We start from the raw sequence: 13812 nt of genomic DNA, 5'->3' as shown, positions 1-13812 counted from the left end.
TCCTCACCCCCTTTCTGGAAAGGTCTACCCCACATGGCAGCCATGTGGGTAATCGTGTGGTCTAAAATCTAGAGGCCTTAGTCTCAGCCATGCCTGACTCCCGACCTGACCTCCTTAGCTTTTCTGGGGGGGGGGGGCTCCCCGCACTCCTCTGTGCTGCTCCCGGCGAGGCTGCTCCCCACCAGTCAGAAGGGCAGCCGGCTTCCCGCGCTCTGGTCGGAAGCAGGCACTGACCTCTTCGTGTTCGTCCTCCTCATCCTCTCGAAGAACCATGTCCAGGATGTTTCCTTTGATCTTGAAATCTCGTGAGGTGCTGAGCTTCATGTGCTGCATCAGGTTCACCTATGACAGAATTGTAGGCGTGGGCACGTTCTCTGGCTAGAAGAGGTCCCATCAGGGACAGCCTCAACTGCTTTTGACAGACCCTTCAGTTCTTTAAAGCACGCACACCCACTTGACCTGTTTTTCCACAGTTCCTACGTGATGTCTGAACTCAGGCCATCAGATCACAAAGAGCGGAAAGGGTTCTAGTTTCTTCCCCACGGCCCTGTGCGGCTTTAGTGTGCCATGGCCACTCCCAGGTAAAAAATTGGTAGAAAAGAACAGCGTGTGTTTACCTTGGACTTCTTTGAAAGGTGGATGAGGAATTTTTCATACTGTTCAATGGCGAAGATGAGATTAGGGATTGGCTTGGTTTCTCGAAGAACTCTGGCCTACAGGGCAAAGAAGAGAAGACCTCAACTCCAGGTTCGGAGGTTTTTGAAGTTGTCCTCCAAAGCAGTCAGTAGCAGAACTGCTCTGGGCTTGGCAGGAAAAAGCTAGTCTGTCTGCCAGTCAAATGCAGGATTCCTTATGTTCTGGTAATCTAAGATTTCTGGCAGTTAAACCTCATCAAAGGATGGTAAAGACAGCACCGAATCCTCCTGTTGAGAATTCCTCCGTATTCACCGTTCCGCAGACTGGCTGAAAGAAGGGCTACTTGTAGAAATCCAGTTGCCGCCCTAACCTGACTGATACTCGAACACTGGAAGCTCACTCTGCACCAGTTCTGTCTCCCCCTTCTGGCCTATGTGACCTTCTCACTGTTGGGATTCTTTCTCCCAGTCGGACTCTAATTCGTAAGTCCTCCCAAACAAACTATATACAATCGATGTTTTTTGTTTTGTTTTTTTTAATAAAGGCCACAAATGAGGATGTGATGGGAACATTACCTTGGAGATAATTCTATATCTGAACATTTACCTTTGTATTTTTCTCATGCCTGTGTCCTACAATATAATGCACTATAAAACCCATTTAGCCAGTCCACTTGATGGGCATCTTGGTTTTTCCAATACTTCGCTTTTACAAACAACATTGCTTAGGACTGTCCTGTACGTGGGCCTTTAGTCTCCACTCCGGGCAAACACAACTGCTGGAAAGCGCACGAGTGCGGAACTCCTGAAATTCAGCAGTTACGGCCCAACTGCCCCCTGATGCTGCGGACGGGCACCCTCGCCAGCAGCGCCCTAGAGCGCTCTCGTCCCTGCACCCGCCCCTTGTGTGTCCTTTAGGGAGCATCTTCTGGGCTCATTAACTCTTCCTAAAACAACTCCTTCCCAATGAGAATCCTTAGCCATTGCCGTTTTTTAAAGACAGAGCTTAAGATTTTCAGGTGCTTCCTAAATAAAGTGTGTGGCCTTCTGAACAATCTGTGAGCTGAGAAACCACACATACACACACCCACCCACCCACCCACACACACGTTTTTCTCAGAGCGTTAATGAGCTACAATGCACATAGCCCAGAGGTGACCCATCTACACTGCACAGTCCAGTGCTCAGTACATCGAGAGTTGTGCAACCACCTCCACGAGCAAGTTCAGGGCATTTTCATCCCCTGCAGGAATCGCGTACCCGTTTCAGGAGGGACCCCCAGCTCTGGACAACCACTCATCTACATTCTGTCTGTCTAGATCTGCCTGTCCTGGACCTGTCCTATACATGGAATCCCTCCTCGCGTGGGCTCCTGGTGATTAGCTTCTGTCACCGCCTGTTGTCACGGTTCCCCAGCACGGCTGTGTTTCCTGGTCGGCAGCTGCTTACCATGGCTGTGGCAACAGCCCCGGCTTTCCCCTTCTTCTCTCCTGCACATTTCAGGCTCTGACTCTTCTTGTTCTAAAGACACAGAAACAAGTTCTCTCATGTCTGAAGACGCTGGTGGGAATTTTCTAAGAAGCTAATTACAGTAGAATATGGGGGGCTGGTGAGGGGACCAAGTCTGGGCGGAGAGAGAACCAGTGGCAGATGCTGGAAGATGGGGAACATTTTGTGACACTTTATGATCCTCAGATATTTTGGAGGTTTTGTTGTTGGGAGGCTTACAATTTTGCTCTTACAACTAAGCCCATGGAAGTGAGGGCAGGACCGACTGTTCTTACACCAGGCCAGAGGATGATGACAATGGGGGCTGTCAGGATGGCGGGAGGAACAGGGATTTCCCAACTGCGCAGTTGGCTCAAAGGGTTTCCGTGAAGGAGAGGAAGCTGGAGAGGCTGCTCCCAGGGCCTCCCGTCTTGCCACTTAGGGGCAGACCTAGCCATGTCTTGTGTGCCCTGTGGTTACGTGCTTGAGAAGGGTTTAAAGGGCATAGGAACACTTCCTTATGTTTTAAGTGTCGCAGAATAAAGAGCTCCTGGAGAAAGAATAAGGGAACCAAGGATAAAACAGGAGAGAGTCAAGACCTGCACCACATGTGAGCTACACAAAACAGGCACTTTTACCTGAAGGGGCGTCTGTGTCTGCTGAGAATGAACACCCCTGCCCCATGGCACAAGTAAGAATGAAAACAGAGACCTGAAAATGGGGAGAGCCGTACCACTGGAACCATATGAGAGGCAGGAGGCTTAATCCACGTGGCACATTCTAGAACCTGAGAAATGGCAGGGATTCCAGAGGGGCTGGTGTGAAGAAGTCTACCTTTAGCCCTGGAACACAGGGTGTGAACAGAGGGTGAGGCCCTTTTAAGAGATGGGCAGGGAAGCAGCTGTAGACAGAACTCAATGTGACCAAGGGGGAAGCGAGGTGTCTCCAGAGGTGAGACCCAAGATGGGACCCTGTTGAAACTCCTTAAATCAATCCCTGTCCATTGCCCATTCCTGCTGATTCAGGATGACTAAAATCCTAGCCAGAAGAGGCATCTTTTATTTTTTTTTTAAAAGATTTTATTTATTTGAGAGAGAGGGAAAGAGAGCACAAGCAGAGGGAAAAGGCAGAGAGAGAAGGAGAAGCAGGCTTCCCGCGGAGCAGGGAGCCCAATGAAGGGCTCGATCCCAGGACTCTGGGATCATGACCTGAGCCGAAGGCAGATGCTTAAATGACTGAGCCACCCAAGCATCCCAAGAGGCATCTTTTAAAGGTGCACAGCTCTGAGCACGATGCTAAGGGTTTTGGGAGTATTGGTTTTCATTGCTTGCTTCCCACTGAGAGCCAAGGCTGTGGGGGAAAAAATGAAGGGGCTGTAAGAGAATCAACAGCTCCCTGAAAGATGTGGGAAATGCAATCCTGGTTTCTAGATAAGAATTGGAATTAACGGAACCATAGGTTTTTGCCCAGGGTTGCTCACGAAGCACATCTCACGGTCAGAGAAAAATGTCTGCCTGTGGATCAGCTGACTTGTCAGTACAGTTTTAAGTCAAATGTAGATGCGGAAGGGGGAGAGCGGCCTGAGAATACACAAATTGGTTTTTGTGAATGTGGGTGGGGGGTGGAAGAGTCTGGGAGATGCCTGGTGACTCACAGAAGACAATGCTTGAGAATGGGGTCAGAAACACAAACTCAAACCCCTCCAATAGCCTAATAGCAGCTGTGATTCTAGAGTGGGGGCTGGCAAACCACAGCCACTGCTGCTCCCCCCAAGCAGTCTCGTTAGAGCGGTCGCACGCAGTTGCACACGGGCTCTGTGCGATGGGAGAGGTGGACAGTGCGACTGCCCACGGCCTGCAACGTTTACTCTCTGGCCTTCTAGAGGAAAAGTTTGCTGACCCCTGCTGTTGGGTCAAACTACCCAGGTTCAAGTCTTTGCCTCTGAGCTAGCGCTCTGTTCTTTGCATTCGCCTCCTCCTTTCCCATCGCTTCCGTGGGGCAACTACTGATCACGAGGGGTGGTGAGGAGGAATGAGGGGCTGAGTGAGAAGAGCCTGACATGACACCAGGCCAGCGTCGTGGAGAGCCAGGTGAGGGTTCTCTGCATGTTCGCTGCTCTGGTGAGATGAAGATGGTTCCCACGCTGTACTCTTTGGACCGCTATTCTGCCAAACAGCACTTGTTATTAAAAAAGAAAAGTTCTTGAACAGATTTGAAAACTACTACGAACATATTTAATTATTGTTGGACCTCTCGGCAACTTTACTATGCTCACGGGTACCATAAGTCTCTAAGATGAGAAATATGTACAAGCACTTCTCACAGAATCCTTTTTTATGAGGACCGTCTCGGTCTATACAGGGTACTCTGTGAAATGGGGCCCCACTGGAGATGGGGAACTCCAAACCTGACCTGAGGAATGGAGGGATACATCCTCTATTCAGACAAGAGATGTGTCTGACAGGATGGCACCTTTGTGAACATGCTGAGCAAGCACGCAGGTGGGGTTAAAGGAGAGGGCCAGAAGCAACAGCTTGGTGACAGTAGGCCATACCCTGTGGCCAGACAGGAGGCCTGACCCAGATCACAAACCTGGTACAAAAAAGGCAAGGTGACACAACCTCAACTATCAGCACACGACTCAGAACTCCTCTGGCCAAACCCAGATGACCGGGCACTCGGTCACGGATTCACCGGGGAGGGGAGGAAGCACAGAACGAAGGGGTTACCGACAGGAAGATGTGCCCGTGCACAACACAGAGGCAGAAAGCAAATGGGGCATCGCTACCAAAGTGGTTCCAATCCACTGCTGTAACAACTGGTCCTGGAGTTGGGGTTTTGGCTGGGGTTGACCCATTAGTGCACATCTGCTTGGTTCTCTGAAGATTAGTAACCGCCCTGCAATACTCTTCTCATCTGACTTGTGACTAGACTAAGCGGCCTTGGGAGACCATGGGTCTTCATGTGTTTAAGCCAGAGGTTCTCAACTGGGGATGATTTTGCCCTTTTGAGACATTTGGCAATTTGTAGAGACATTTTCCGTTGTCACAACTGGAGGACTGCTCCTGGCATCGGGCAGGTAGAGGCCAGGGATGCTGCTAAATAACCCAGAATGCACGGAAGAGACCCCACATCAAGGAATTATCTGGCTCAAGAGATGTCAATAATGCAGAGGCCTAAAATCCCTGGTTTAAGTCAACAGTAACAGTCGTCAGGTATGACAAGAACCTGGTGGTGTTTGTGACTCAATGACATTTAAAATTTCTCCTAATCCTGAAAGAGCCCATTACTTAAAAACTTAGGAAGAGAAGAAAAGGGGTCTGGGCACCTGACAAGAACAGCCCAGCTGCCCTCTGCTCCTTGAAAGGGCTGGTGCTCCCACATACACAGCACCATCTGACCTCAGCCCTTTATGTGCTCACTGCTACTTTCCTCACACGCCAAAGGATGGCCCATGGCACGGATTTAGAATCACCCAGAAATGAACCAAGTCGCGGCCCCAGCACATGTGTTCCTTCCCTGCTCCAAATGCAAGCATTGCATCCAAATGCACCTTTGGCTTATGGTAAGTAGGGAAGAAACTGCATGGACACCGGGCTCACGGGATCAAGCAGTCCCCTGGGGACACAAGGAGTCCTTTCTTCCTGGAAGATCTATTTTGGTATTGACTCTGAATCACTTACCTGTATGTAAGAAATGAAAGAATAGCATAGGGGGGTCAGATGAGAACCGGACAGTTTCACCTGCAGCAAAAGAGAAGGAAACCAATGTAACTTGAGGAATAGAAGGCTTCCCCCATTCCTAGGAAAGGAATTTTCAACTCACCAACTTCTCCATATTTTTGGGAATTCCTCCGGAGCTCTGACACACCTGGAGATACTAACCAAAGATTCCCAGATTTAGCCCACATCCTCCATCAACGTCCCGACACTTACAGGTGAGGCAGCAAGCTAGGGGGTGGGACTCACTGCTACGTGGAGGGGGAAAAGGAAACAAGCCAGCACATTCACAGAGAACCCTAGACACCAGGCTTCCTCCATCGCCTCCTCAAAGCTTCTGAGCCTCCGAGGCAACAGACAATAAAGGGCTTCCGTGTCTGACTTGTTCAGCTTACTGCTTTAAAAGCTCTTCAGGCCGATGGGCCCTACATCTAGAAAACCAATGACTTTGCTGTTTTTCCTTTAAAAAATGCCAGTAAAGAGAAGAGGCTTTCAGCATTTCCAGTATGCAAGTTTAGGAGCCACATTGCGTGGCCAGAGCTGCCCCTTCTCAGAGACGGCTGCACTGGTGTTTGGGGACACCACCCGGCGGTCTGCCGTCTTTCTTGGGTTGTCTAGGCCCTTCTAAGTATTTAATACGGATCACCGCTAGAATCGGGACTATGTCACCCAGTGCCTACCACCTTCTGAATGTCTGCTGAGGACCAAAACTATTCCAAGTGCAAGAGAAGAGTTCCTTGTTCACAGATACTAGGGAGCATTAACTCAAACTCAGGGCAGAGTACGCCTTATATTTAAAAATAAGAACCTTTCTCCCACCCATGTACCTGGCCTGTAAGGCATTTAACGCCTACTTGTTAAAGGAACAAAATAAGGTCTAAACACCTCTTCGGTGCCCAGACTGGTTTGAAATTGTATAATTCTGTGTGCAATAAGGCATCGTATTGAATTCCATAGCTGTAGATTAGATTAAGACTTAGCACTCGAAGAGGCATTTGCTCTCAATTAGATGCCACATATTCATATGCCAAAAAAAGGGGGGGGGGGCCTCTAAAAGCAGATTTAGAATTATGCCACCAAATGTTTTTTTTTTTCCTGGCCTGTGGAGACACCTGCCACCTACTGACCAAACCAGAATCAAACCACCACCTGCACGCACAGGGGCAGGCAAGAGCTCTGCACAGGGGCACTCCACTGCGGTGAGCTGCTGCCCGGGCCGAGTCTCCAGCTGGCTGGGGCAGCGTGGCAGAAGTGCCTCGGGTCATCTCTCAGATACTCACATATCTGACAAGTGCTGTGAGAATGGTGTACATTTTGCAAAGGTCCTTTAACAAGACGTCCACACAGCTGCCCGATGGCAGGGCCGTCTGCACCAGCTCATGGAAAAAGGTAAGCAGAGTTCCCAGCTGTACGATGATGGCTTTCTCGATGGGATGATTTGGTAGGGTTGCCTGAGAAGAGGCCTCGTCTGAAGGGAAATGAAATTGCATATTCAAACCAACTGACCTTATTTTCTAGTTAAAGTGAAGGAGATTTAGAAATCCACTAGCTGCGATTAAACGGGAAATCTGTAGGGACAACCAGCATGTAATTCATCATGCAGAGTCAATCAACAGCCATTGCACCATAAGCCACACTACCATCTACTTTGTCCATCACACTGGAAATCCGGCTCAAACCGACTCAAATCGAGCTGCACGTTTACGCAACCGTCCAATCTGGATTTTGGTGGACTCCCTCCATTCCACCCTGAATGCATCTTACCTGATACAATTTCTTGGCTCACTTGTCCCTTAAGCTTGGTGATCAGCCAGTCCACTTCTTCTAGGACTTTCTCAGCCTGACTGAGAACAAGTAACTGTGAAAGAGAAGAATGCCTGGCATGGTTCCCTGTGCGTAGCTGCTGGCTTAACAGAACCACCGTGGCCACTCGCGGGTGGGCTACAGGCCCCAGCACAGAAGCCACTGCAGTGTGCTCTTCACAGGGAATAAAATGGAAGGAGTGACGAGGCCATTTCCCACGGCTCGGGGGTCCACACTTACACAAACAGTAGGGGCAGCTGTTCTCAAATTCACTATCGCAAAGTGGTCTGTTTTCTCCACCTCTACATCCTGAGGAGGCAGAAAGAGGGGATGCAATTGGAGGAAGGCTGGCCCCCGACCTCTCTCCCCACTCAGGGTGTCGCAGCGAATGCTCGCTGCAGTACCTGGTCTATGTCTCCGAGATGCCCATGGATATCCTGGGACAAGTCACGCAGCAGGATGGCAGGACTCTTGTACAAAACGTGGAGGCTGAAGAGCAAATTCAACAAGCCCTTGCAAAACGAGGCATCCTCTAAGAGTGGGAAGGAAAGAAAATTAAAAGGTAAGTTCTAACCCAGTCGTTCTTCAGGGGACAGGGGGCCTAACCAGAAATGCAGCTTGCCACGTCCCATGTACGCTATCCCAGGGCTGGACACAGTCCATCCGAGGCAGCTCTCCCACAAAGCTACACTCCTGTCCGTAGGCCCAATGAAGGCAGAGGTTTCCTATTATTCTCCAGTCACTATCGCTGAGGAACTAGCACCCAGATCAAGAAACAGAATGCTACCCACACCCCAGAAACCCCCTCCTACCTCACTCGCCCCAGCAAGGAACCTGCCTCTCCTGACTTCTACCATCACATCTAGCTGTGTCCGATTTTGAACTTGACCTAAAGGGACTCATGCAGGAAGGACTCCTTCTGTGCCTAGCTTTTGTTCAAAGGCACGTTTGTGCAATTCCTGCATGTTGTGTGTCGGTGGTTTGCCGTCCTCACTGCTGCTCAGGGTTTGGCTGCGTGTGCGCATCGCCACTCCTTAAACCCCCTCCACTGCTGACTGACACACGGGTTTGTTCCTGCCTACAGAACAGTGCTGCCGGCCGCCTGTGGGGGCCTGGAGTGGGACTGCCGGGCCGTAACCAGACACTGCCCAACAGTCCTTCCGGGCGGCTCCTGAACGCAGCCCTCCGCTGGTGCTGGACGGGAGGGCCGACCACTCTGCACGCTTACCAGCCATGGGCGTGGCTCTTTTTCATTCTGGTCGCTCTGGTGACTGTATAATGAGTACCTTTCCTTTTCTAAATGCTATTCGGGAATGATGATTTTATATAAAGCCTAAAAGGAAGCAAGAAGGAAACTTACCCTGGTTGTTTTCCTTGCAAATCTTCGATGTCCAGGATAACATCTGCACAAACTAGAGAGCATTCAGATATTAAAGAAACATGCCATGAGACAGATCTAGGTGTCAGACTACAGAGACCTTTCCAATTCTCATCACCTGCCAAAACATGTGCCTGGATCCAAAGTGGTAATCTACTAAGAACAGCATAAAAATAAGTCCAGAATTATAAGAAGAATTACTGATCCTTCTCTCATAATACAGTAACATATGACTCAGTTCTCAGTCTGTGCCCGCATTAAGGACAGAAGGTCCTGGCATCTGGGCTCTTGCCCCCCTGAGCTTCCTCTCCCCACTCCCACCACGGTCTAGGGCTGATGCGCCTTTTCCCTTCCCATGCCACACACTCTCCGCATCGGAGACATCTTTAAGAAGGTTAATCTAATGGAGAGATGCAGGAGAGGAGAGTAAGATCTGGGCCGTAGAGGCAGCAAAATCAGCTTCTAGGAGTCAAAAGGCCAGAGGAGGTTGGAGGGGAGTAGGGGAAAAAAAACAAAAAAGAGGCAAACAACCAGATGGGAGTTTCCTCAGGTAAGGAGAGGTGGCTTTAGGTCTTGGGACGGCAGGGTCCTGCGCTGCCAGATACACGCTCAAGCTCGCCGCTTCAGCAGTTCTTTGGAACAGGTTTTCAGCCTCAAAGGCACTGAAATGTAGTGTGCTTAAGTGCAAAATGACCAGTAAAAACAAAAATTTTGATCTGTTGGGGTAAAAAATAAATTCAGAGGCTAATTCTGAAAGGTCTCTGTGAATGGATATAAAAAGGTCTCCGGAATACGGTGTTAAATGTAATAAGCAGGATGCAAACAAGCTTCTGTGTGAACACGGACAGGGTTGGGAATAAGAATCTATATTCCTATTTGCTTCCGCAGGAATAAAGGAATTCTTGAAGGATCCATCAGAAACTAAAAAAGGTTATTTACTTATTTGGGGGAAAAGAACTGAACAGGTGGAGGAGGACAGGGCAGGAGGGAGACCATTCACTGCAAATCTTGTCATTTCTGGTTTTCAAATCACAGGACTTTATTATCCATCCAAAATTAAATTAAAAAAAAAATTGAAAGCGATTCCCTGAAGTTACAGGGATGGGTGGGTAATGAATTTTGAACGAAAGTATCTTCCTGTATATATGAGCCTTTCCAAGTCCATCTGTTCCTCCTCAAACCTCCCCCAGCCCCACTTCCCTGTGGCTGTTTCCTTCCCAATGCTCTGTTTGCTGCAGTGGCAGGAAACAACGAAGCAGAAAGGGAAGCGGGGAGGAGCGGCTTGGCACTAGGATGACGCGAGTGGTAGCAGGAGGGACCTCCTCTGGGCTCCCAAGAACAAGAACCGGAAGCTCAGGCTCACTTGCCAGCACTCTGACACCACCCTGCTCCTGGGCTACAGCCTCCGAAGGACGAGCTCTTCCTGAGGCAAGGGCTCACACGAGAAGCTGGTCTTGCTCACAGATCAGGAAGCAGATGCGGTAGCAAACCCCCCAGGCATCAAGGACACCCTTGGTCATCCTATAGGGAAATCACTGCTGAGCGGAACAGACCCACAAAATGTGGCCCTTCTCTTCCGTGTGTGTGCATGCTCATGTGGTACACATTTCTCCGGACGTGTGCATACCTACATGCTTATACACACAACCCATCTCACAGAGTTCTTTCTGCTTTGGGACTATAGTCTCGCTTTCTGACTTAATAACCTTTTGCTGAATTTCTCCCAAACTTTGTACCAGCTAACCTTGCTGAGGAAGTCAACTGCTCAATGTCAGCTACCTTACTGATAATTAATATACTTTCATCTTAGAAAAGAGCAAACACCAAGAGTGAGTAAAAACACAAACCAAGAACGTTGAAGACACCAAAGATAAACGAGACTTTTTTCTACAGTGCTTTCTGCTGACAAGGGTCAGGGCAGTGGCCAAACAAAAAGCAGTATGTTCTTGCCCTCCATGGCTGCATGTAATTATGTCATGGTAGAAGCACCATGTGAGGAAGGTACATATTCCAGACCTTCTATTACTTAGAGATAAGATTTAAAGAGGACATTCAGGTATATACAGTTCATCCTTGAAAACTAGTTAGGGGCGCTGACCCCTGCACAGTCAAAACTCCATGTAGAACTTCTGACTCCTCAGAACCGTGACTACTAATAGCCTACTGCTGACCAGAAGCCTTACCAATCATATCAACAGTCGATTAGCGCTTATTCTGTATGCTGTATTACATACTGTATTCTTACAATAAGGTAGGCTAGAGAAAAGAAAAGGTTACTGAGAAAATCCTAAGGAGAAAATATATTTACAGTACTGTACTGATCACAAATAATCCATGTATAAGGGGACCCACACAGTTCAGGCCTGTGTTACTCAAGAGTCAACTGAACTTTGAAGATGCAATACTCCTGGCCTGCTGAGGGCTGCCCCGTGGGCCTGAAGAAGTGGTGCTTCTACCTGAGGGGAGGACGGCTCCAGCAGCCTGGACAAGTTGGAGAGAACGGTGACTAGCAGGAGGGCTTCTTTGCTGTTAAAGTCTTCCTCTTGGCTGCTAAGTAAGTTCAACAAGGACCTCTGGGAAAGGAAGGTACACACGGAAACATTAGCAGATACGTTCCTGTCACGGAGAATCTAGCCAGAGATTCCTAAGGTGGGGACAGAAAGGATTCAAAGCTATCAAAATTCCAGAGGACAAAATGTGAAAATAAACCTGGATTAAACAAGTAGTTTCCTACCCTGTTCCCGGCCACAAATCTGAGTGTTCCTTGAAAACTACGGACTCCTTCTCCCCTGCCAAATGTACGTTAGGAGTGAACAGTGCACCCAACTTTGGGTGGCTTATCACCTCCTAAGGCCCCTCCACTGACCTCAGAGAGCACTGCCCACACACTTTCCATGTTGCCCTTGCCCCGTTCCTCTCTCACCACCTGAAATACGCTCTCTTTTGTCTGTCAGTCTCTTTCCCCACTCAATATAAGCTCCCCAGGGTAGGGATTTTGTTTCTTTGTTTCCTGCTAGATCCCCAACACCTAGAACAGTCCCTGGCCCATAGTAGGAACTCTAAATTTATTTGTTAAAGAAATCCTCTGTGACAGAAGGTCCTGACAGTGTGACAACAACTGGTTAGAAACTAACAGGCTTCACTGTCCAGTCTTTATGCAATCCGACAAAGCCAAACTATACCACACACACGAACCAAAGACACACACTCCATACCTTAATGCGCTCCTGGCTATCTCTTCGTATCATCTCAAACCGTGACTCTTGGAAGCAACAGTGCTGCAGGTTGGGGTGGCTCAACACCCATCCTCCCTAGAATCCTTTTAAATGCATTACCTTCCACCCAGTAGAGCTACGTCCTGTTGCTTGGACGATGACCCAGAAATCCTGTCCCACTTGCTCGCCGTCTCCCCGCTCCCACCAGCTGGCCGAGCTGACAGTCCCTCTAGGGGCCCTCAGGCAAGCAGGGCAGCGTGCCAAGGCTTCCTACCTGAAACTGCCGGATCTGGAACGCTGCTCTGTGACTAACACTGCCTTCCACCTCTTCTCCCTCATTATCTGGGACATCTAGGAAAGGAAAAGAATGTGATCTTTGAAATGGACTGACTCACTATGCTTTTTTGGCCTTTTAATATTAAGCTAAATTTTTAGAAAGCCAAAAAAAGACTGGGGGCAGATTTAAATGTATTCCTAACATTCTGCAGTTTCTTAGCACTATCTTTCAATTTCCAGTCACTATTTGTGGTCACGTGTAAAAGCCAGTAAATGCCAATTCTGAATCCACTAGATGTCACTCCTTAGCAACAACAGGACTGCTCTCAGGTGTCCTCTGGTAGATGAGCAAATAGAATCAAGAGGTTTGGTTAAGAAAGAGAAACCCAGACAAGCCAATTTATCAAAGCTGAAATGCTCACCCAGAGCCCTGAGAAAGTGGTGAATCTTGGGCTGATAGAACTGTTGCACAGCACTGAATATCTTCTGCAAACCCTCCAAGCACAGCAATGAGATGCTCTTTCCTTTTTCTTTCTTTCCTAAATCTTCCACTGAAGTAGGAATGGAAGTGTATCTCCAAAGTAAGACCCTGAAAAGAAGAAAAGTCATTATTTATGAAAAGATTTTATTTTTAAGTAATCTCTACAACCAACGTGGGGCTGGAACTCATGACCCCAAGATCCAGAGTCACAGGCTCTACTGACTGAGCCAGCCGGGTGCCCCAGAAAAGTGATTTTATTAATGTCGGGTTCACGGAGGTTCAATTTTATATGCTGTAAAATTCATACCCCGTACATGTACATTTCAATGAATCTGGACAAACATACAGTTGTATAATCATCTCCACAATCAAGATATTTGTCATCCCAAAAGTTCCCTTATGCTGTTCTGGATTTTCTCCCCCCGATTTTCCAAACAATCACTGATCTGATCCCTGTCCCTATGGTTTTACTATTTACAAAATAGCATATAAAAATGCTAGCATTCAGTATGTAGCCCTTCTGAGTCTGGCTCTGTTAATTTAGCATATGCTTCTGAGATTCACCTATGTTGCTGCATGTATGGGTAGTTTATCCCATTTTATTGCTAAATAGCATTCCATTGTATAGATGTACCAGTTTCTCCATTCAACTGGATACGGATGTTTGGGTTGTTTCCAAATTCTATTATAGATAAAGTTGCAAATCACAAACCTTCATATGGATATATGCTTTCATTTCTTTTGGGTAAATACCTAAGAGTGAAATGTGTAGATCATATGGTAGGTGTGTGTTTAACTTTTGAATACCAAAATGTTT

General features: G+C 48.2%; 1 protein-coding gene across 2 annotated transcripts in view; it reads right to left on the bottom strand.

The window, feature by feature from the left end:
* The window catches only part of FANCI (FA complementation group I), a 75541-nt gene that overhangs the window by 1105 nt on the left and 60624 nt on the right, over positions 1 to 13812 (bottom strand). For both annotated transcript variants that reach the window (XM_021680664.2, XM_044918337.1), the window contains 13 exons: positions 12937 to 13103; positions 12513 to 12589; positions 11480 to 11596; positions 9006 to 9057; positions 8050 to 8177; positions 7886 to 7954; positions 7607 to 7700; positions 7123 to 7310; positions 5949 to 6002; positions 5807 to 5866; positions 2085 to 2156; positions 618 to 713; positions 235 to 342 (listed from right to left, as the gene is read on the bottom strand). In XM_021680664.2, coding sequence (XP_021536339.2) covers positions 235 to 342; positions 618 to 713; positions 2085 to 2156; positions 5807 to 5866; positions 5949 to 6002; positions 7123 to 7310; positions 7607 to 7700; positions 7886 to 7954; positions 8050 to 8177; positions 9006 to 9057; positions 11480 to 11596; positions 12513 to 12589; positions 12937 to 13103 — 1282 coding nt within the window. The remainder of the gene's footprint in view (positions 1 to 234; positions 343 to 617; positions 714 to 2084; positions 2157 to 5806; positions 5867 to 5948; positions 6003 to 7122; positions 7311 to 7606; positions 7701 to 7885; positions 7955 to 8049; positions 8178 to 9005; positions 9058 to 11479; positions 11597 to 12512; positions 12590 to 12936; positions 13104 to 13812) is intronic.

The sequence above is a fragment of the Neomonachus schauinslandi genome, chromosome 9 (genome assembly GCF_002201575.2).
Source record: "Neomonachus schauinslandi chromosome 9, ASM220157v2, whole genome shotgun sequence".
Taxonomy (NCBI): domain Eukaryota; kingdom Metazoa; phylum Chordata; class Mammalia; order Carnivora; family Phocidae; genus Neomonachus; species Neomonachus schauinslandi.
Note: the sequence above shows the minus strand (reverse complement) of the source record. Positions and strands in the feature narration are given on the sequence as shown.